The sequence below is a fragment of the Ranitomeya imitator genome, chromosome 9, assembly GCF_032444005.1.
Source record: "Ranitomeya imitator isolate aRanImi1 chromosome 9, aRanImi1.pri, whole genome shotgun sequence".
Classification (NCBI taxonomy): Eukaryota; Metazoa; Chordata; class Amphibia; order Anura; family Dendrobatidae; genus Ranitomeya; species Ranitomeya imitator.
The window spans coordinates 49,727,339-49,752,067 of NC_091290.1; the positions used below are offsets into that span (position 1 = coordinate 49,727,339).

The window sequence follows — 24,729 nt, forward strand, 5'->3', positions numbered from 1 at the left end:
TAAAATGTTATTTATAATTAGGAAATAAAATCTACTAAAAATTCTGCTAGCTATGTATTTTGAAATTGTAGCTTGCTTATTGTTGTGTATAATTTCAGTAAGGATTTCACTCTTTGTATTGTTTTGAAAACGAGTTTGGATGAATTACTTAATAAATCTGCATGCAGCAGATGATGTCTTGGATTTCTAAATTGTAGTGGAATTGTGGCTAAACTCTGACACTTGTGAAAATAGCCCTGATCTTCACAACATTTTTAAACAGTAGCTTGTCACCCAGTCATAGTATTTATGATCCTAATACTATTATATTCTTTTTTTTTCTAAATGACTACATTGTCAACTACAGGCCGCTAAATGTAACTTAATTTTTGATAGTAAATAGTTGGAAGATATTTGAACATTTAGTTTCCCAATATATATTAGATTATTGCTTCTTTGACACAAAATCATGTGCTCTGTGTATATCTTATTTAACTTCTTCCATATTTGTGAAACATGATGTGATACCATGCCATTAATTCAGAATTGTTTCAATTTTTGTGCTGTACAATTATGTAAGACAGTTTATTTCTTTCCTTTTTTATATATTTTAGTTAAACTAACTTAATAAATTGATGGGTGAAGTCTATAATTATTGTACATTTCAAGGAGAAATGCTCAAAGTTTTTTTTATTTACTTTTTTTAGCAGGCAACGTCGTGCTATACACACATGCTAATTGTTATTATTAAAGAAAACCTATCAGGCAACTCATGCTACCCTAACCTCGGGCAACATGAATCAGAACCTGGCTGCACGATTTTAGGAGTTAGTATTTACTTTGAAGATCCAGACTGGACCAGTGCAGCCCGGACAGTTTCTCTCTAGCTCCTTTGTTGCTGATTGACAGGTCTTTAGCTATGTAGACTCAAGGGATAGACCTGTCAATCAACTTAATCAGCCCTGGGAGGAGCCAACTGATAGCGAGCCAGACTGTTCTTGGCTATGGTATCCGGCTGTATCTTCAAAATTATTATTCAAAACTTTCTTTGAACCCCAGAGTAATTCAGAAAATTATATACCAGGCTGGGATTTCTGCTTCCCACGGTTTGAGCAGTATGCATCGCCTGACAGGTTGCCTTTAACAGTTTGTCATTGCATTTTTATGTGTAAATTTCTCAAGGTTTTTAAGATCTCTGTTTGCTGTAATTTTTTATTGCTGGTAGTAGATAAAAATTCATCCTGATCGCGGACAGTCATGACCCAAACTGATATAAAAAGTAACTGTCATTTTAATTGGTATTTCATAAAGCAATAGTACACAACAAAATCAACAACTTTGTTATATACTTTACAACCAAAATCTGTTTCTCTCTCCACCAGGACTGATCATTAGTGTTGAGCATTCCGATACCGCAAGTATCGGGTATCGGCCGATACTTGCGGTATCGGAATTCCGATACCGAGTTCCAATACTTTTGTGGCATTGGGAATTGGTATCGGATCCATAGTGATGTGTAAAATAAAGAATTAAAATAAAAAATATTGATATATTCACCTCTCCGGCGGCCCCTGGACATCACCGCTGGTAACCGGCAGGCTTCTTTGTTTAAAATGAGCGCGTTTAGGACCTGAGAATGACGTCGCGGCTTCTGATTGGTCGCGTGCCGCTCATGTGACCGCCACGCGACCAATCACAAGCCGCGACGTCATTCTCAGGCACTAAACTCCTCATTCTAGGAATTTAGGACCTGAGAATGACGTCGCGGCTTCTGATTGGTCGCGTGGCGGTCACATGAGCAGCACGCGACCAATCAGAAGCCGCGACGTCATTCTCAGGTCCTAAACGCGCTCATTTTAAACAAAGAAGCCTGCCGGTTACCATCAGGATACCTTCCGATACTTGGTGTCCCATTGACTTGTATTGGTATCGGATATCGGTATCGGCGATATCCGATACTTTTCGGGTATCGGCCGATACTATCCGATACCGATACTTTCAAGTATCGGATTGTATCGCTCAACACTACTGATCATTAATTCTCACATTTTTAAATTCTCAGGTAACATCTGCATTCAATGAACGCTCATTGTTACATTGTTGAGCTAGGAGAAGACAGTTACAACTAATGAAACTCCATGTAGAAGGGCGGGAAGTGAAGGGTGGAGCTAAATGCAGAGCCCCTCCTGCCGCTACTCCCCCTCCAGTCTTCATAAAATGTCATCAATCACAACTATCATCTTCAACCTCAGTAATGTGAAACTCTGTCCTCACAAAATACACATTTCCCCCATGAATTGAGAATTTGGAGACTGAACGATCAGTCCAGGAGGATAAAGGAGCAGGTTTTTCTGATAAGATATATTCTAAAGTTGCTTTTTTTATGTGTTCGACTGATTTGCAAGATAAAAATTATAACAAGTTACTCTTTACATTACAGTATGGATTTGATAGCTGTGTTTTTTAATGAGGTGAACACTTGTGTGTCACTCAAATATCAGAAATATCTGTATCTGTAAAAAAGTACCTATCGAATAAAATCAAGGAGTTCATACCATGTAATAAAGACATAATATTGTTATTCCAAATTATTCAATAAAAAGCCCATATAATTGTGAGCTTGGTCAATGTAAGAAAAATCCTAATAACTTCTAACAATTGTATCTTATATACATATCGTTTATGCATATAGATGGTATTTTATCCATATAGTAATATATTTGATATGACAAAAGAGTCCTAAACTCTTACAGCTATATCTTACATCCATATGGAGGTACTCAACCAAAAAAGGAACAGATGAAACCTTATAAGAAAAGCAGACACAATAGATCTATTTGTAAAGGTAGCATTACCAATAGTGCAAGAAGCCAAGAACTTATCACACTCGAGGCACGTTTCGCTGTGGAAAGCTTCATCCAGGTGTAACATTGACTTTATTATATGGTATGAACTCATATATACCTTCTAATACCTAACAGATCTTAACGAGACATAGCAGTGAATTGCACAAGATTTTACCCAGGTATACCCACCTTTTTTTTCCCGTATTCATATTTATTCCCCTGCCCATAAATATAAATATATATATATATATATATATATGACTCTAATGGATCACCCTCTTATGCTAAAGCAGCTAACTTAAGTTCATGTTCTAATTCCCACCTATGATCATCTCACACATGCACAGGAGAAGATATACAATGTAAAAAACTACAAATTTAAAAAGAATATAGATCCAGAGTAAATCAACAGAATTTACTGACACAGGAAATCTTAATGATGCTAATATTATAAGCATTCTTACCTTTAGTACTGGTGCTGACGGTGGTAGTGGTGGTAGTTGGTGTAGAGGTTTTTGGTGTTGTTGGTGTTCCTGTTGTGGATGATGGTGGTGGCACTGATGTTGATGTTTCTGGTGTTGTTGATTGTGTTGTTGATGATATTATAGGTGTTCCTGTTGTGGACGATGGTGGTGATCCTGATGTTGATATTTCTGGTGTTGTTGATTGTGTTGTTGATGATATTATAGGTGTTCCTGTTGTGGACGATGGTGGTGATCCTGATGTTGATATTTCTGGTGTTGTTGATTGTGTTGTTGATGATATTATAGGTGTTCCTGTTGTGGACGATGGTGGTGATCCTGATGTTGATATTTCTGGTGTTGTTGATGATATTACGGGTGTTCCTGTTAGTGGTGTTGTTGTTGGTGTTGTTACAGGTGTTGTAGTAGAAAAGCTGAAAACTGTTGTAGGTGTAGTTGTAACTAATTTACAATCCGTGTTGGATCTAGTGATCTTTCCTTCAATGCAGTATGCTTCAATGCATCCCCCAATGCCATCAGTTGTATTGTAAATAAGTTCCAGGGTTCTAAATATTTTCCCTTCATACAAACAACATACTGCAAAAAAATATAGTATATTACTAAGTTTGAACACCCATTTTAGTTTCATTGAGCTATTACAATATGCATTCAAACAAATGAAGCAGGACAAATACAAGATGACTTCCAACTATCAAAGAAAGTCGCTACTGGCCGTATGAATGACCCACCATGTAATTTACTGGCTTACACTCTTTATATTTACTTTATGCTGTGGTTTATAATTGGAGGGTCTCAAGCTAACGGCTAGAGATCATCTGATCTTTTGAAATTCCAGTTTGCCAGGACCACCACTGTACAAAATATTCCATGAGATGTCATAGCTGCAGGGTTTTCTTGGAAGGGCCACGCGGCAACCCTAAGTGACATTAGCCCACTTTCTGATGCTTTAACAGAGTGGCACATGCTGCTGGGCAAGATTTTTTTGTGTACTGCAAATTGAATCAGAAATGCTTGAATTGTGGAGAAACTGCGAATTTTAGTAAATTCGTTTCACTCTTCCATGGATAGATCATCTCATCTCTACTACTTTGGTGCAAAAAAACAGAACCAAAGAAGAGCTACAGATGCAGCAGTGATCAAGCAAGCAGCCAAGGGAGGCTACAACTATAATGTTATAGCATGACATGTCGTTGTCCTTTATTTGCACAATTGCATTTATTTTCTTTGTTATGATGAGCAACTAAGCTATAGCATGCAGCATAGGGAACAGCATCTGTCAATCTGCACACGTTAGACCAAAACCTTCCAGCTTGGATATTATATACTATTTTATTATAGATATGTGGTGAGAATTAACACAAGATGGTAATTTTTTCATGAACTTTGCATCTCCTCATTTAATAAATGTATTTTAGATGAGGAGATACACTTATCTTTTCTTAGATCTTTAAACACTTGATAAGTACATGAATGTTCTTACCTTTATAAGTACACTTTCTGCCAGCTGGAGTACACAAGCTGAAATTTGAAAAAGATCAAACATAATTATTTTTCTTGTATTTTTGACTAGAATTAAACCTAAATCAATACAATTGTTTTTATTGTTTTTAATTTCCATCAGTTTTGGCCGGCTTGCAAAGATGCTTTTGGGCAGACTCAGTTATTCTTTTATCGTTCTCGGCCATTAAAATCAGTGTCAGAAATGCCTGGCTGCAAGTCACTCTCTTACTCCTTCCAACGCCATTAAATCCTAAAGAAAACTATAAAAGTTCATAGTGAAAGTTGGACTAATATAATTAGGAGTCTGTGTGCTGTCCAATAAAAAATCCGTCTGTACAAAAAAAAAATAGCAATTGTGGAAAAGTTTTTTTTTAAGTTTTTGGTTGTTGTTCACCATGCAGTATTCAGATTGTGTATTAATGTATTAATTTTATTCTGCAGGTCAGTACAATTACGGTAATGCCACATTTATTTTTATTATATTACATATTTTATATTATATATTATTAATTTTTTTAATTAAAATACCACTTGGATTTTTTTTAATTTTTCGTTTAATTTAATTAGTGTGAGTTAACTAATTTCCCAAATAGGTTATTAATGGAAAATTGGAATAGCTTTTACAAGAAAATGTTTTTCCAGTAATATTGTAACAAGATCACTATCACATTTCTGTAATGGTAATGATGACTGTTACTGTAAAATCAAGAAGATGGAAAATATAGGCACTAATTAAATTTGAAATTAAAATGATGGTTGTTTTTGAAAACTGTTCTATTAAAAATCTTTAAAAAAATACCGAAAAAGATAATTGTTAACAATCATCATTACTGTTATGTTTTTTTCTGCTGAAACAAACTAAGTGACTCTAAAACTGGAAGCTGGGTAAAAATAGATGCGTGAAATAATAAAGAAAAAAGCGAAAGTGCAATCAAAAAAGTCCTGTTATGAGAAGGGTACAGTGGCTCCACACATTCATCTGTGTCTTAAAGAAAAGTGCTGAAATTATTAATAAAAGTATACAGTTAGGTCCATATATATTTGGACAGAGGCAACATTTTTCTAATTTTGGTTCTTGACATTACCACAATGAATTTTAAACAAAACAATTCAGATGCAGTTGAAGTTCAGACTTTCAGCTTTCATTTGAGGGTATCCACATTAACATTGGATGAAGGGTTTAGGAGTTTCATCTCCTTAACCCCTTAACCCACAAGGGTGGTTTGCACCTTAATGACCGGGCTACTTTTTACAATTCTGACCACTGTCCATTTATGAGGTTATAACTCTGGAACGCTTCAACGGATCCTGATGATATTGACAAAGTTTTCTCGTGACATATTGTACTTCATGATAGTGGTAACATTTCTTTGATATTACCTGCATTTATTTGTGTAAAAAGCGGAAATTTGGCGAAAGTTTTCAAAATTTTGCAATTTTCCAAATTTGAGTTTTTATGCTCTTAAATCACATAGATATGTCACACAAAATACTTAATAAGTAACATTTCCCACATGTCTACTTTACATCAGCACAATTATGGAACCAAAATTTTTTTGTTAGGGAGTTATAAGGGTTAAAATTTGACCAGCAATTTCTCATTTCTACAACACCATTTTTTTTAGGGACCACATCACATTTGAAGTCATTTTGAGGGGTCTATATGATAGAAAATACCCAAGTGTAACACCATTATAAAAACTGCACCCCTTAAGGTGCTCCAAACCACATTCAAGAAGTTTATTAACCCTTCAGGTGTTTCACAGGAAATTTTGGAATCTAGATGTGTGGTGAGCACTTTGACCCACCAAGTGCTTCACAGAAGTTTAAAATGTAGAGGTGTAAAAATAAAAAATCATATTTTTTCACAAAAATGATATTTTCGCTGCAATTTTTTTGTGGTGTTTGCATGTGAAAGGTTTTGCTGTGAAGTAAACAAGTGGCCAAAGGAGCTCTCCATGCAGGTGAAACAAGCCATCCTTAAGCTGCAGAAACAGAAAAAACTCATCCGAGAAATTGCTACAATATTAAGAGTGGCAAAATCTACAGTTTGGTACATCCTGAGAAAGAAAGAAAGCACTGGTGAACTCATCAATGCAAAAAGACCTGGGCACCCACGGAAGACAACAGTGGTGGATGATTGCAGAATAATCTCCATGGTGAAGAGAAACCCCTCACAACAGCCAACCAAGTGAACAACACTCTCCAGGAGGTAGGCGTATCAATATCCAAATCTACCATAAAGAGAAGACTGCATGAAAGTAAATACAGAGGGATCACTGCATGGTGCAAGCCACTCAAAAGCATCAAGAATAAAAAGGCTAGACTGGACTTTGCTAAAAAAAAAAAAAACTAAAAAAGCCAGCACAGTTCTGGAAGAACATTCTTGGACAGATGAAACCAAGATCAACCTCTACCAGAATGATGGAAAGAGAAAAGTATGCTGAAGGCGTGGTACAGCTCATGATCCAAAGCATATCACATCATCTGTAAAACACAGCGGAGGCAGTGTGATGGCTTGGGCATGCATGGCTGCCAGTGGCACTGGGTCACTAGTGTTTATTGATGATGTGACACAGGACAGAAGCAGCTGAATGAATTCTGAGGTATTCAGAGCCATACTGTGTGCTCAGATCCAGCCAAATGCAGCCAAACTGATTGGTCGTACTATACTACAGATGGCCAATGACCCAAAACATAAAGCGAAAGCAACCCAGGAGTTTATTAAAGCAAAGAAGTGGAGTATTCTTGAATGGCCAAGTCAGTCACCTGATCTCAATCCAATTGAGCGTGCATTTCACTTGTTAAAGACTAAACTTCAGACAGAAAGGCCACAAACAAACAGCAACTGAAAACCACCGCAGTGAAGGCCTGGCAGAGCATCAAAAAGGAGGAAACACAGCGTCTGGTGATGTCCATGAGTTCAAGACTTCAGGCAGTCATTGCCAACAAAGGGTTTTCAACCAAGTACTAGAAATTAACATTTTATTTAAAGGGAACCTGTCACCCCGTTTTTTGAGATTGAGATATAAATACTGTTAAATAGGGCCTGCGCTGTGCGTTACTATAGTGTATGTAGTGTACCCTGATTCCCCATGTATGCCGAGAAATACATTACCAAAGTCGGCGTTTTCGCCTGTCAATCAGGCTGGTCTGGTCAGGTGGGCGTGTTCACAGCGTTCTTTTCTTCCCCAGGTTTCCGTTGGTGGCGTAGTGGTGTGCGCATGTCCAAGGTCCGGATTCCCTGTGCCCACGTGAAGACACAGCGCGCGATCTGCGCTGTCATTCCTTTCATCGGTGCGGGCGGCCATCTTCCTGGGGCCGCGCGTGCGCAGATGTAGTGCTCTGCTGCACGGGGCTTCAGGAAAATGGCCGTGGGATGCCGCGCGTGCGCAGAAGAGATCGCGGCGGCCATTTTCCCAAAGCCGAGTTTGCATCTCGGCTTTGGGAAAATGGCCGCCGCGATCTCTTCTGCGCACGCGCGGCATCCCGCGGCCATTTTCCTGAAGCCCCGTGCAGCAGAGCACTACATCTGCGCACGCGCGGCCCCAGGAAGATAGCCGCCCGCACCGATGAAAGGAATGACAGCGCAGATCGCGCGCTGTGTCTTCACGTGGGCACAGGGAATCCGGACCTTGGACATGCGCACACCACTACGCCACCAACGGAAACCTGGGGAAGAAAAGAACGCTGTGAACACGCCCACCTGACCAGACCAGCCTGATTGACAGGCGAAAACGCTGACTTTGGTAATGTATTTCTCGGCATACATGGGGAATCAGGGTACACTACATACACCATAGTAACGCACAGCACAGGCCCTATTTAACAGTATTTATATCTCAATCTCAAAAAACGGGGTGACAGGTTCCCTTTAATTATTGAATCTGTCCAATTACTTTTGGTCCCTTTAAAAACAAGGTGGCACATGTTAAGGAGCTGAAACTCCTAAACCCTTCATCCAATTTCAATGTGGATACCCTCAAATGGAAGCTGAAAGTCTGAACTTCAACTGCATCTGAAATGTTTTGCTTAAAATTCATTGTGGTAATGTCTAGAACCAAAATTTGAAAAATGTTGTCGCTGTCCAAATATGTATGGACCTAACTGTAGTTAGTTTTTAACACTTTCTGAGGCCGCAAGGTTTTTTTAGGTATTTTCTGATAGTTGTTCTTCACCCTAAACATGTGTTTTGCTATAATGAAATAGTATATCTAGAACCTATAGAAAATCTATAAAAAATGTCACTTTCTAAAGTGTGCAGATTCGCCATTCTATAAATTCAAAAAAGTCAATAAGCTCTTATATCCATGCTTAGATAAGCTATAATAACAATGTAGAAGCATTATTCGTTCATTCATTCAATTTATAATAGCAATGCTTGTTATAAAGGGATTAAAAATGTACTTGAGACTTTAAGGGGACTTATCACCAGGTCAAAATTGACCAGTTCTTGCTCTTATTTTGTTCCAGCTGCTCCTCTGAGTAATTCCATTTTTGTATTTTTAAAATCCGCCATACAACTCTAGATATATGGGCCTTTTGATTTAGTGCTAATGTTCATGGTCTTTGCCATGGAGGAATGGCCCAAAGGGTAATTAGGCAGAGAAGACTAAAGTCACGCCCCCAGATAATTATGTAATCCACGCCCCCTTGCTAAAGGCTAAATAAATAAATTAAGATGAAATGCTGCACAGATTTGACACGGTGAGAATTCCTCTATAAATAATATATATGGGATAGATAGCATTGCAGACTAAACTATAAGTTTACTATTTGGGTTCTAATGCCTGACAGATACTTTTCTTACCAAGTTGAACAGATGTTGTCACTATCCTCTAGAGGCATATTCTGACCAATAGGATACTCTACTCCATCGAGTGAATAGCAAGGGCAGGCTTCTACACATTCCATTCTGTCCTCATCAAAATAGGGACTTTCAGGTGGGCACTGGGGGTAGCATCCTGTAAATACATGCATCAATAGCTGATTACATTTTGTTTCATTGCTACAAACTAATAAATGTTCCTACTAGTGTATCTTTGCAGATTAGTAGCGCTTGGATAGCCATCTGGCTCTGAAGTCCTATAAAGAGTATAAGACCTCTCTCATATGAATGTATAACACTGCCAAGTGCTTTCCGATGGTTTATCGGATAGCACTCGACACAATGTTATTCTTTGAGCAGTGCAGATAAGCGATTATTTTGTCATGCTTATTCAGCATTAGAGAACAATCGCAGCATGCTGCAATTGGCAGCGAGACTTGGCTGTCATCCCAGTGCTGTCCGATACATGCCAAGACAGGCAATGGAGGAGATGGATAAATTACTTTTACTGTCTCCTCCACCCCTGTGATGTGATTCTCTGATGCAGAGCTGGTGTCAAGTGTTATTAGCATATCTCATAAATATAATACAAAATAAAATAATAATAATACATTTTTTAAATAAATCTTCCTCATTCTGTCTGTCCGTGTAAATCGGACCGCACTGAGATGGTGACCATGATGGCACCAAAGTTCGTTGAGCAGTCTTAATCTCAGAATAGAAATTCTGTGTCCCATAAGAGAGTGCGAACCCTGAGAATATGCCTAGTTTGCGCTTCGCTCTCACTAATGCTGGCCCTGCATACCAGCCTGTCTCCTGTTAAGTTAAAAGACCTTTGGTGACATCGTGGTCCATGACTGTAAAGTCACCAACGGTCCTTAAACAGTATTAACCTTGGAATAGACATGCAATGGGCCCCTATGAGAGTGGTGGCTGTGGGCAGTTATCCAATTTGACTCCCCCTAATGCAAGCCCTGATTGTAACTAGAACATATTTTTGAAGTAGGGCTTATATTTCAAGCATTCTCCAAAAATCCTTTAAAATCATGCTAGGGCTTATTGTCAAGGTAGGTCTTATTTTCGGGGAAACATGGTAGCACTCGTCCAGTTATTATGGTTGTCTGCACAAACCCTAAAGAAACAAATAATAATCTTGCAAATATGGTACCTTTTAATGGCTTACAAAATGAAGACAGACAGCTAAGGTCTTTACTTATAGCTGGGGCCACACTCTGATAGCAATACTCAAACAAGTCACTTAATCAAAAAAGTTAGCGCTACTTATCTGCGACTTGCTGTTTCACGACTATGCAATTCTCACTGAAGTCATTGGCAAGCAAGTTGTGTGCATTTTGCAGAAAATCAAACACAATTGGACACATTTTCAACTCTGTGTCACAGTCACAATAGGTCACAATTTAACACAATAGGAAATGTTTAGATTTACGTCACAATGCTTCTGCCTCATGGGAGTTTTGCATTCCTCTGGATCAACATATAGGGTTATAGGTTGAACCCAGTGAGCTTATGTCTACCCTCCACCTAAAAAACTGTTTACCTATGAAACCATAATACACTTCAATCTCATGACACATGTTGTCATGTTGTCATAGTCTTAAATTGTAAGATAATTTGGGAGTCAATGTTTAAATTTGGGAACTGGATTATGTAGTGTATTCCGTATCGTGCTGACTAGTTTCAAATATTTAATTTTTAGGTAATAATCAGGACACAGTCCTAATGATGTGGGTGCAATGCTCACGCAAGCAACCGGCTAAGAAGACTCCAAATGTAGAAAAAAAAGATTGGAAGCAGTACTCCAATAAAAATCATTGAAAAAAGTGGACTTTATTCAAATGCTTGAGAAAGGCTTCAAATGAGGCGTTGAAACGTTGCATGTATTTGTGTGAATAAAGTCCATTTTTTTCACTGATTTCCATTGGAATACTGCTTCCAGTCTACAGTATTTTTTGAAAGCTGTAGATAAAGTTTTTGTCACTATGTTATATATAGTGTTCAGACTGGCCTACCGCCTCAATGCATTAACCTAACGATCCCTGTGTGGCCTATTTATAATAAAAAAAAAAAAAAAAAAAAGGTTCCTCGCATCATGTTCTCATACACTTTATGCAGTATTAGCCCTCTGTGTCTGTACTGCTACATACTTAGGCAGTTAACTGGTTCATGCAGCTTTACATGAACACCCGAGCCTTACACTATAGCTGGTCCGAATAACTATAGCATTTGTTACCATCCACCTCTCGTGTCTCCCCTTTTCCTCATAGTTTGTAAGCTTGCGAGCAGGGCCCTCACTCCTCCTGGTATCTGTTTTGAACTGTATTTCTGTTATGCTGTAATGTTTATTGTCTGTACAAGTCCCCTCTATAATTTGTAAAGCGCTGCGGAATATGTTGGCGCTATATAAATAAAATTATTATTATTATTATTATTATTAGTGTTAAAATAATCCAAATTGTCCTTCTGTCGTTTAACCAAGGCAGGACCATATTTACCTTCCAGGCCTGGCAAGTTATGGTAACAGGTTCCAGCTCGGTTTCTACAGGTCTTCATGCATGGGGCACCACATGACTTATAATGCCACTCACAGTGTCCTTGACTATTGTAGTAATCACAGAAAACAGCTGTTGTAGAGGGGAAAAAATATATATATTAGAAAGGCATGAGTTCAAGTGAATGACATTTAATGCTGTGAATTTAGAACTGAAATAATTGGTAAGATGAGAACAAGAAAATCAAGTAAGGGCATTAACTTTTTTGGCATTGAGTGAAAATGTAGAGTTATAGGTTAAACTATGACTTAGGTCTATCGTCAAACCAAAAAAACTGTTTAGATGTGAAACCATTATACACAACAATCTCGTAACACTTGTCGCCATGTTGTCATAGTTTTAAATTAAAAGGTACTTACGGCACATTGTTGGGGTTCTCCAGCTTACACAGGCTCCAGCTTCACTGCAAGCCTGGGCATAAGCGGCTACTGCCGTACAGAAGCACTCACAATCTCCACCAGTATCACAGGCACAAGCATCACTGACACAAGCATCAAAGTATTTCAGTGGGTTTACCTGCAAAAGCCAGAGCATTTCATCAGGTCCTTATTCTCTTAGTTCCAGAATGGAAGATTAATAATGGCATGGTGATGTTCAGGGGCGTAAACAAGGAAGCCTGAGGCCCCATAGCTAAGATTCATATGGAGGACCTCCCATTGGCTCCTGGTGCCTTTACTTAACTAAATCGACTCCGTAGCTCAGTGGGTGTGACAGAGAAGCCCCCCAATATAACCAGTAGCTGAACTGCTGTTGTCAGAGCTAGCTCCAATGACGACAATACTAATTACCAGTTAGTGTCTGCTGAGTAAAACAGCTGGCACCTGCTGTATATGAAGTGGTCTCACTGCGTAAGGACAGTCACTACAAATCCAAACGTATATAGAAAATGTTGGTAGAAATGGGTGGATGCCAGAAATTGGGTCAAGTCATTTGGAATGAGGTCTCACTGTAGTTACATATCTTGCTATCATTGGTGGTACACCACTGGTAATAGTTGTTTAATTAGTATAATACAAACATAAGCATTTATTTATGCTTTATAAGTTATGATATGTTTGTACATGTGAAGTAATATTAAAAGAAGAGATCTAAGATAGTCATGGAAAATCAAACAAGGTCCACTTGATGCTCCTGATTTTACCTATTATATATATATATATATATATATATATATATATATATATATATATATATATATATATTATTACTGTTGGGAAGAATTAAACATTTTTGATTGATTGAGAAACGTCCAAACCATATGGACTGAAACATTGCAATAAAATCCTCAATTTTGTACAATTAGAATTTTGGAGTTTCTTCCTTTATTGTTTATGGCCTTGGAAAGAGAAAAAAGGCACTTTGAAGATTCACACATCCAATATTAATTTTTAAGGTTTTTTTTATCCTATAAATATACTTACTAATGGGTGACAAGATGAGAATGTGATGCCAGTGATGACACTGCACTGTTTCTGAGACCATGCCTTCCTGTAGGGATTAGTTGCACAGGAGTCTCCCAATTCTACAGTATCTAAGCAACTGGGGGACAGTTTCCAGCTGTTACCAAATTCCATAACGTCTCCAACAACAGACAAGCTTCTTGTTGTATAGTCATTGACAAAATTTCCATCGTAATTACCACAAAGACCGCAAACTTTACCCTGTAAAGAAAAATAACGAAATGTGGGAGGCAAAATAACTGGTATATGTTTCTTACAGGTTTTGAGTTTGCCAATAATATGTATTATTATGTATCATCAAGGTTTTAGATTTGGTTGATTTGATATATTGATTATTACTTCAATCTCTTTATCTTAGCGAGAAACCAACAATCAAAGTTTGCGTACGTTTCATTTAATTTACCTGAAAACTTGGTTCAAGCTTGATGTATATACTGGTTCTCTTGTCCCAGACCAGAACCAATCCATTGAGGGCTTCAATCACCATGTAGAGACCCATCTGGCGCACTTTGTATGGTATATATGTTCCTTCATTCCGTTTGACAACTTCAAATTTATCTTCTGCAAGTATCAGTTCAAAGTTCTACCCAAAGAGAATGATATTCACATGTGTATTCTATGGCATTATTTCGGACACATTTTTTTGAGAGAATATTTTAGGAAAGCTTTAGGCGTTAAACTCACCCCAAGGAAAACTTTAATGGATTTAGAACAAGTGGTTCCTGTGGTACCACACGGGACATTTTCGGTTATAATACGGAAAGTTCCATTGTTGAGGTCACCACTGCAGTAATCCTATTATAAAAGATGAAAAAAAAAAATACGGTAGACGTGGATGAGATTCCAAAAGACAATGGAAACAAAAGTACAGATGAAGACAAGGTATAAATCAGACTCCTATAACAATATCATAAAACAGATGAATATAAATATTAAAGTCATCTAGTTTTCAGAATCAGTTTTAGGTACTATGTACCTGAGCTAAGGTATATTCACAGTTTCCATTAAAGAGGTATGATTTGCTGTCAAATGTGAGGTAGTGGCCATCTCCATATACTGCGCAGGTGCTCATACAAAGTTCACTGGAGCATTCCCAATTTCTGTTTTTGCAAGTGCTGGTAGTAAAAAGATCAATAGTTAGGAAATGCAAGCACTGAAAATAAGATAATCAAGCGGTATCGAAGTATACTGTATGTTACAATAGTGTTCTGCTCACCAAGTGTTACATGAGACCTTGATAGTTTCTCCTGGCATGTATGGATTGTCATTGTGTATACACGGACACTGGCTTTCAATCACACAGCCTCCTTTTCCGTCAGCTATCAGTCCAGCTGGGCACACGCACCCGGACACGCACTGTGCACTGTACTGAAATTACGTAACCAACACCAAATTAAAGGGAGCAATTTTAGAATTGTAAAATAATTATTAGTGAAAGGATGTTGACTTATCGGTAAGAGAAGCTGGTAATGTTAGGTTGTTAGAGGTCTGACCTCATAATTTCCCACTAGATATTGTGCTTCTTTAGTGTTTATCCAAGTACAAATATTTATGAGCACATAAGGCTATACCTGGTAATGCAGCTCAGCCTCACTAAAAATGTATTTCCCTTTACTACCCCTATACAATATTACAGTGGGTACGGAAAGAATTCAGACCCCTTTAAATTTTTCACTCTTTGTTTCATTGCGGCCATTTGGTAAATTCAAAAAAGTTCATTTTTTCTCATTGATGTACACTCTGAAACCTATCTTGACTGAAAAAAACAGAAATGTAGAATTTTTTTGCAAATTTATTAAAAAAGAAAAATATCACATGCTCATAAGTATTCAGACCCTTTGCTCAGTATTGAGTAGAAGCACCTTTTGAGCTAGTACAGCCATGAGTCTTCTTGGGAATGATGCAACAAGTCTTTCACACCTGGATTTGGGGATCCTCTGCCATTTTTCCTTGCACATCCTCTCCAGTTCCGTCAGGTTGGATGATGAACATTGGTGGACAGCCATTTTCAGGTCTCTCCAGAGATGCTCAATTGGGTTTAGGTCAGGGCTCTGGCTGGACCAGTCAAGAATGGTCACAGAGTTGTTCTGAAGTCACTCCTTTATTATTTTAGCTGTGTGCTTAGGGTCATTGTCTTGATGGAAGGTGAACCATCGGCCCAGTCTGAGGTATAGAGCACTCTGGAAGAGGTTTTCATCCTCTATACTTGGCCACATTCATATTTCTTTTAATGACAACCAGTCATCCTGTCACTGCAGCTGAAAAACCCCTCCCCATAGCATAATGCTACCACCACCATGTTTCACTGTTGGGATTGTATTGGGCAGGTGATGTGCAGTGCCTGGTTTTCTCCACACAAACCACTTAGAATTATCACCAAAAAGGTCTATCTTCATCTCATCAGACCAGAGAATTTTAATTCTCATACTCTGGGAGTCCTTCATGTGTTTTTAGCAAACTCTATGCAGGCTTTCAGATGTCTTGCACTGAGGAGAGGCTTTTGTAGGGCCCCTCTGCCATAAAGGCCCAACTGGTGGAGGGCTGCAGTGATAGTTGACTTTGTGGAACTTTCTCCCTTTCTCTGCATTGCTGAAGCTAAGCAACAGTGATCTTGGGGTTCTTCTTTACCTTTCCCATCAAGGCTCTTCTTCCACAATTGCTCAGTTTGGCTGGACAGCCAGGTCTAGGAAGACTTCTGGTGGTCCCAAACTTCTTCCATTTAAGGATTATGGAGGCCACTGTGCTCTTAGGAACCTTGAGTATTGCAGAAATTCTTTTGTAACCTTGGCCAGATCTGTGCCTTGCCACAATTCTGTCTCTGAGCTCTTTGGCCAGTTCCTTTGACTTCATTTGGTCTGACATGCACTGTGAGCTGTGAGGTCTTATATAGACAGGTGTGCGCCTTTCCTAATCAAGTCCTGCCAGTTTAATTAAACACAGCTGGACTCCAATGAAGGAATAGAACCATCTCAAATAGGATCACAAGGAAATGGACAGCATGTGACTTAAATATGAGTGTCTGAGCAAAGAGTCTGAATACTTATGGCCATGTCATATTTCAGTTTTTCTTTTTAATATATATGCAACAATTTCTACATTTCTGGGTTTTTTTCAGTCAAGATGGGGTGCAGAGTGCACATTAATGAGAAAAAAATTAACTTTTTTGAATTTATCAAATGGCTGCAATGAAACAAAGAGTGAAAAATTTAAAGGGGTTTGAATACTTTCTGTACTCACTGTATGCACTTATAGTAAATTAGATAAGTTTTAGTAGGGGCAATTGTATGGCCTATAATAATATTTTGTATGTCAATGGGGTAATTTAAAAGTTTCCTGGCACAACATAGATTTTTGAAGTCACTCTATTGACTACAGATTGTCATCCTACTAGTGTGCAATATGCACAATACCAACATTATCCTCTGTTTCTAGCTCAAAGTTCACAATTTGTTTCTATGTGCATTTTAAAGATGTGAGTATATACAAGTCTACTTACACAGTTCATGTCAAGGGTGTGGCAACTCTTTTGGCATTCAGATCCCTTTGTGTCGGCAGTTGCATTTGTACAATCAAAGTATACCATGGGGGATGCACAGGCTGTAAGAGTGAGACATTCAATAAAATATGAATAGCATAATCTACATAAATGCATTACAGCATGATTTCTCAACTATAACCCATATAGATTAAATGTTGTTTTCACTTTTTGGTTCATAAATCAGTAGTAAGCCTTGAAAATACGCAATCTGGTAATACATCGTATCAGAGAAATCCTCTTCTTTTACCGCCAGTACTGATCATTCGTTTTCCAAATTCTCAAATCACAGATAAAATGTGTATGATTAGCTTTGTCTCTAGATCCTCCTCCTCATCTCTTCTGTGTACATAGAATCTTATTAGAAGTGAATACAGATTTTGGGCACAGAAGGCTGTATAACAATCGTTTCACAGTGCACTGACTGGCCGTCAGCTATCCTCCACCAAGCGTGACAGCTGAGTAGAAATACATGCAGTCACAATTGGGTGAGGGGAGCCAACAGCCAGTCTGAGCTTTGCAATGTGATCATCATCCATGTTATATGGCTGTCTGACTGCACCTTTTACCCATGAATTGAGAATTTTGAAAATGAATGAAGCGGTGAGAGCAGCAGATTTCCCTGATATCATAGATTGCAAAGTTGTTTATTTTCTTGCGTACTATTGATTTCTTTAATACAAATTAAAAAGATGGTTACTTTTTAACCCTTTTTCCACTTCCACTCGAGATGTATCCATACGTCCCTGTGACCTGGTACTTATTGACCTGGGACATACGGATACACCCTGGCGATTTTGCGATCATGACAGCTGATCTGACAGCTGACACCCGGCACTCAGTGCCAAGAGTCGTCACGCAACGCTTCCAACACTTTAACCCCCTAAATGCTGTGATCGAACTTGATTTCAGCATTTCAGGAGCAGGCAGAGGAAAGAGAGTCCCTCTGCCTTTGGATCGGAGACCCCGCAAAGTGAAATAAAAAAATTGGGGCTAAAATATCATTATTGTGGAAAAAAGTATTTTTTTCTATTTTCACATCTTAACGTTATTGTTAGATGTCGAGTTCCAGCCACTGCACAGGGGGAATCTTGAACCATGTCCACTGGGGTCTTCCATTCTTCTCCAGCCGCAGTGGAGCCTGCTCAGCAGAGACGTCGGTCCCAGCATCTGGCTCAGGCAGATACTGTGCACTTGGCTACTGCTGCCCTTCCAGGTCCAGCCATTGTAACCAGCACTGATTAGCGGTGAGCAGACGCTCCTGGGACTAAGTCCTGCTTTTTCTCTACTGAGCATGCCCAAGGGACGACCTCTCATTGGAGGTTGGGGGTCACATGCTCAGGTTCTGTAGCAGCTCCTATTGGATCACTAGGAAGGTCCCGGAGAGCTTCTGCTATAAAAGATTTGCATGGCCGCACGGTCATGCGCTAGTATAAACTTGATAACGTGTGTGTGTAGATGAATGGCTGTCGATGGATGAAAGCTCCTTAATCATTCCCATTCCTTGTGTTGTTGACTGCTCGCGAATGGTGGAAGCTGTCTAGCACCTGACAGTGCCACCTGCACACATAGCACATGTTACAGTGCCTTTTTGTAGTGTGCACGGCACCGTGCACAATCAGTGCGCTTTCCTAACAGCCTTTCAGTGTAGGGTGGAAATTCCCACTTGGACTCTGCATCTGACTCGGGGCGTCCTCAGGAGCGGGCTCAAAAACCACCGAGGGTCAGAGCTAGTCCAATCACCAGTTTAGTGGGGGTGATTCATAGGGATCCCACTAGTGTCTTGCTGCTGCACCCTGTGACTGCTAACAGGGCGCAGCGTATTTTGGCGACTCTGTGAAGCAACAGAGTTCGCTTCCATTCACACTGGGTGAAGTCTAACCCACGTGTGAGCAAGTGTCCATCCGCCATTACTCAGCAGCAGGTACCATCTTTGCACGGTGGACCCCGGGCTGCGAACGCACCTCATATCTAACTCTTTATTATTTGGTGCGTTCCACTAGCCCTAAGAGTTATAAACTTCTGTGAAGCACCTCGGGGTTTAATGTTCTCACCATACATCTAGATAAGTTTCCAGAGGGGTCTGCTTTTTAAAATGGTGTCACTTGTATAGGATTTTTACTGCTTCGGCACATCAGGGGTTCTCTAAACACAACATGGGGTCCACTAATTGTTCCTGGAAATTTTGCATTTAAAAAGTCAAATGGCGCTCCTTCCCTTCCAAGCCCTGCTATGTGCCCAGACAATGGTTTTCCACCAGAAATGGGGTATCAGCATGCTCAGGAAAAAATGTAAAACAAATTTTGGGTCCATTTTTTCCTGTTACCTTTGTGAAAATAAAAAAAATTGGGCAAAAGTAAACTTTTTGTGAAAAAATAGTTAAATGTTCATTATTTTTCCACAGTCTAAAAATTACCTGTGAAGCACCTGAAGGGTTAATAAACTTCTTTAATGTGGTTCTGAGCACCTTGAGGGGTGCAGTTTTTAGAATGGTTTCACTTTTGGCTATTTTCTATCATATAGACCCCTCAAAGTCACTTCAAATGTGAGGTGGTCCCTAAAAAAATGATTTTGTAAATTTTGTTGGAAAAATGAGAAATTGTTGGTCAACTTTTAACCCTTATAAAAGCCTAACAAAAAAAGTCTAAAAAATGTGCTGATGTAAAGTAGACATGTGGAAAATGTTATTTAGTAACTATTTTGTGTGACACCACTCTCTGATTTAAGTGCATAAGAATTCAACATTTGAAAATTCTGAAATTTTCACCAATTTTTTCTTTTTTTCACAAATAAACACAAGATATATCAAAGAAATGTTACCACTATCATGAAGTACAATAAGTCTCGAAAAAAACATTCTCAGAATCAGTTGGATCCATTGAAATGTTCCAGAGTTATTACCTCATAAATTTACAGTGGTAAGAATTGTAAAAATTGACATGGCCATTAGCATGCAAACCATCTTGGGGGTTAAGGAATTAAGGATCCACAACAAGTCATGTTTTCCGGACTTCTCTAAAATTGCACTGGCAATTTCCGGTAAGGAATTCTGATGCAACTTGAACCAAAAAATAACCTGTCTATACTGACTTGAAACATATGTATTTTTTCTTTTAGATATATTTGGGGTTTGTCCAACAAGGGTGTGTGGCCTCGCTGAAAACAATTATGGTTTAGTAGAAGGGGTCTCTGCCTAACATGCTATAGCGTGTACCAAAAATTTGCCAAAATTATGCCACAAGTATATGGCACAAAGAAAAACAGCTATTGCATAATGTAAAGATAGACTAAATTTATTGCTTTGCTAAATCTGGCTTATTTTAAGATGGTCTAGTCTACATTGGCTTTAAGAACTTGATATTATTAACAAATATGTGCTAATATGATAAAGAATTGATAGAAGTAATAAATGTAAATGCAAGCAAACTAAAGCATACATGGATGCGATTCAATCTCAACAACTCATCTATTCGTCAATATTTGGTAAAACCGTTGCTTTATTTCCATTATATATTTTTTCTTTGCGTGCTTGATTCTTTAATGTAATGTTAAGAACATAAAATATTACATATTATGTAGACTTCTTACCTTCCTGTGGTGCTTTCTGCCCGATACAGTCTAGTAGTCCATTTGAACATGTGCTAGTGAGTAAGCCAAAAATTATTACAATACTGTCTGATAAAAAAAAATCCTTAATAGACCATAAAATTGCTATCACTGATGAGGAATATGAGCTGGTATAAGTGACTGTGAAGTTGTTTTCTCACCATAGAGCTCCATTGTCATGGACCACTTCGCCTGGTGGCACTGCAGTTCCCTTGTAGTAGCAAGGACAGGCAGACTGAAGAACACATACACCATTGTCATTCATGTAAGTCCCATTCTGGCAAACACAGCCATCGACAGGAATGAACGGGATGTCACAAGTAATGTCGTGTTCACTAAGGGAGCGGCAGGTGGATTGGCATGTGTTGACAACATAGCTGTAGGACAAGGTCTTTGGACATGTTGTTGTGGAAAGTTCTTTGGGTTAAAAAGAAAAACATAAAATGTATAAATTTATGTCACCACCAACTTAATGTGTAGTAAATGAAAAGTTAATTTTATAAAGAAAAAAAACACTTACGGCAGACATTATTTCTCCATCCTGTCAAATAAATTCCAGCTTTGGCACATGCATGTACATAGGAAGACAACGCGGCACACATGCACGCCTCACTCTTGGCACAGTTGCAAGAGTCAAACATACAGTTCTGTAAGAACAAAGCCATTATTATTGCTGTATATTGGAGAATTATCCATGTCACCGCCATAGAAAGGTAATTGCAAAACTGAAGAACTCCATAAAAAGCTAAGCCAGAACTACTGACAAGATCTGATTCTACATAGCTCTGTTCTTGGTGTTCCAGAGCACCATTCTCAGGATCACTTAAACTCCCAGAATTTGGACCCCTAGTAATTAGCATGCAATTCTATACCCTATCGATAGGGAATAACTTCCAGATCTTCAAAACTCCTTAAAAAATATTTTAATTAGCTTTTCCATTTTTAATCCTTACTGATTGGGAATAATGGACTGTCCAATTTTCAAAATGTCTTTAACTCAAAATGTTCTGCGCAAAGGTTCTTAGCATTTTGTTTAAATAAATGTGGGGTAACAAACAGCCCCTCCAGAGGCAGTCCCCATCAAAATTGTGTAAATAGACTCTTCAGAAAGAAAAACGACTTGAACTCTAGCGCCACCTATTGGATGTTGCAATCCTAATATCCTAATAGTCAACGTTGACCCTTTAACGAGCTTTGCCACATGACTTAGGATAAAGAACAAACCAGATACACATTTTGCAGATACATGTTTTGGGGAGTTTGACTCTCATCAGTGCAAGGCAAGAAGTCTGATTTGGCTAGGCTTTTGATAGTGGGTCTAAGGGGGAATGTTTTTTCTTGTGGCAAGTTCCAAGCCAGTGTAAGGAAGCGTATAGGCAATGCAATGCTCATTTGAAAATCGAAATATGCAAAATAACCTCTTCAGAGAGTAACACGACAAGTGCCACCATTGGATGTAGCAATCCTAAATGTCAATATCGACCCTTTAACTAGCCTTGCCATGTGATTTAGGATAGGAATGCATTGAGCGGACATGTAAATTTCGGCGGAGCGAGATCATACTCTTGTATTTATTCTGTGCTGTAGTAAACATATGAGCCTCCTAAATTTGCCCGTACCTTTGTCTACCCCCTTAAATTACAATGAATGGAATTGCATACCGTCTGGTAGATGGCAGGGTTAATTCTAGAATGGCATTCTGAGAAAGGTCCATTAGTATCACTTATCATTGAGCACCAGTGTGTTGCGTATTGCTCTGGAAGAGGGAAATTTTTATATCAAGAGAGATGTAAATTAGTTTCGTACAGTATCATACTTATAGTTTAATTTAATTGATTGTATATTCCTCTTCACTGGCTGATGAAAAGGTAATAGAAGTCTAATATAAAGAGCGACCTACCATTTTCAATGCTGAGAGCGCATGGATTTTCAAAACTTGAGACAACGTTAGGACAACTGGCTTGGGTCTTCCATGTGTTGGCAAAAGATGAGCCGCTTCCTTCAATGACACCACTTAGTACTTGGAAATCATCGGCTTGAATGCTGTTATAGTTCCCGCACAGACCTGAATTTATTTAAATATTCTAGTTATGTCATGAGCAATACATTATTCAAAATACATAGATTGTGACATATGATTCAAAGCTTTTAAGTCGATCGAGTTCAACCCATAGGGTAACACGTTGATACAGAGGAAGGCAAAATTTGCATATTAGGGGAAAAATTCCTTTCCCGACTCCACATGCAGCAATCAGACTAGCTCCCTGGATCAATGTCCCATCCCTGAATCTAGTGCCCATAACCTGTAATATTATATTTATCAAGAAAGGCATATAGACCCCTCTTGAATTTAGCAGTGAATCAACCATTACAACATCACGTGGCAGAGGATTCCATAGTCTCACTGCTCTTACAGTAAAGAATCTGCATCTTATTGAAAAACCCTATATATTAAACGTGTTTGCATAGAACCATTCATACCCAGTGCTTACATTTCACCTAGCACCCTTTCTAAACATGCCACACAGGAACTATTTATTTTCTCCAAGTAGAGTAGTCATATCTATATTTGTCTAGTGACCTCTAGTGTTATTCATGTAGTATGCTGAAAACAACGAGAACTACATCAATGCCAAATCTTTAATTTTGGAGTAAAGCTCACCATTGGGGGACATTTTTGGGAATCCGGGTTCTACAACCCACAGAGTGGGAAACAGCTTTTGTTGTATGAGTCTGTATGCAGGAAAAGTTTTCTATCACACTGTCTGAGTGGGAATCTGCATTAGATTACAAGCTGATCTATAAATACCTAGCAGCAGCCATGAAGCTAGTAATAACTGATCGGTGGGGGCACTGATGTCAGACCCCAACGACCTCATATTGATGACCTAAACAAATGACAGTGAACTAAAGTACCATATTTTTTGGACTGTAAGACACACTTTTTAGCAAGACAAAATCTTGCTATAAAGTGCATGTGTCTTAAAGTCTGAAGGCAGCTTCCTGTGATGGAGGAGAACACTGACACAGCGTCCCACCCAATCAGTAGGAGACCTGCTTTCTCTTTTTGTTCCTACCCCACACTGAATTTTGTGATCAAAGCAGAGCAGGAGAGGAAGCTACCAAGACCTGTACAAAGGCTGCACATCCATTACAACTGAAGGACCTTCCACCCTACTAGATCCAGGACCTTTCAGGTTATTTAATCAGTCACATGCGTGGGTGGAACTGCAAAATGGAGTAATGTTTACAGTATATGTGTGTGTATCTGTATCTGTATATAATATATGTACATAGAGCCGTATGTATGTGTATAGAGATGTACATGTAGCAGAGCTGCATGTGTATGTAAATATGAAAATAGCATTACTGCGTGTGTGTATATGTGCATTTACAGCAAAGCTGTGCCTGTCTACATGTGTATGTAGTAGAGTTGCGTGTGTCTATGCGTGCATAAGTTGCAGAGCTGTTTGTGTATGCAATCTGCATATATAGCAGAGCTGTGTCTGTCCACATTTGCATGTAGTAGAGCTGTTTGTGTCTATATGTGCATATGTAGCAGAGCTGTGTGTATGTAAATGTACATATGTAACAAAGTTGTGTGTGTATGTCCATAAGTAGCAGATCTATGTGTGTATGTAGATGAAAATAGGAATAATTTGTGGATAATCCGTGCTGCTGTGTATGGAGGATGTTAAATCTCAGCGATTTATTCAAACATCTGGTTTTTATTCTATTCAACGCATTTCAAAGTGGCAAGCACTTTTTCCGCAGGAAATTACCACATACAAGTATCAGAAATACAAAGCCTATCTTCATGCTTGCCGGTTTTGATCCACAGCAGCTGTACAAATGATTTGAAAGTGCTTTTTAAATCATAAATTAGGTTAATAAAATCTGATGTATTTTATCTGTGTGTGTAG

The 24,729-nt window shown here is 38.6% G+C and overlaps 1 protein-coding gene across 1 annotated transcript in view; it reads right to left on the reverse strand.

Moving 5' to 3' along the window:
- The window catches only part of LOC138648609 (mucin-5AC-like), an 80,531-nt gene that overhangs the window by 38,846 nt on the left and 16,956 nt on the right, over positions 1 to 24,729 (reverse strand). Inside the window, exons 18-32 of the mRNA XM_069738396.1 lie at positions 22,707 to 22,871; positions 22,468 to 22,562; positions 21,327 to 21,453; positions 20,968 to 21,223; positions 20,789 to 20,841; positions 17,162 to 17,262; positions 14,882 to 15,033; positions 14,642 to 14,780; positions 14,350 to 14,460; positions 14,069 to 14,248; positions 13,627 to 13,866; positions 12,565 to 12,721; positions 9,618 to 9,771; positions 4,788 to 4,825; positions 3,290 to 3,883 (exon numbers count right to left, since the gene is read on the reverse strand). Coding sequence (XP_069594497.1) covers positions 3,290 to 3,883; positions 4,788 to 4,825; positions 9,618 to 9,771; positions 12,565 to 12,721; positions 13,627 to 13,866; positions 14,069 to 14,248; positions 14,350 to 14,460; positions 14,642 to 14,780; positions 14,882 to 15,033; positions 17,162 to 17,262; positions 20,789 to 20,841; positions 20,968 to 21,223; positions 21,327 to 21,453; positions 22,468 to 22,562; positions 22,707 to 22,871 — 2,562 coding nt within the window. The remainder of the gene's footprint in view (positions 1 to 3,289; positions 3,884 to 4,787; positions 4,826 to 9,617; positions 9,772 to 12,564; positions 12,722 to 13,626; positions 13,867 to 14,068; positions 14,249 to 14,349; positions 14,461 to 14,641; positions 14,781 to 14,881; positions 15,034 to 17,161; positions 17,263 to 20,788; positions 20,842 to 20,967; positions 21,224 to 21,326; positions 21,454 to 22,467; positions 22,563 to 22,706; positions 22,872 to 24,729) is intronic.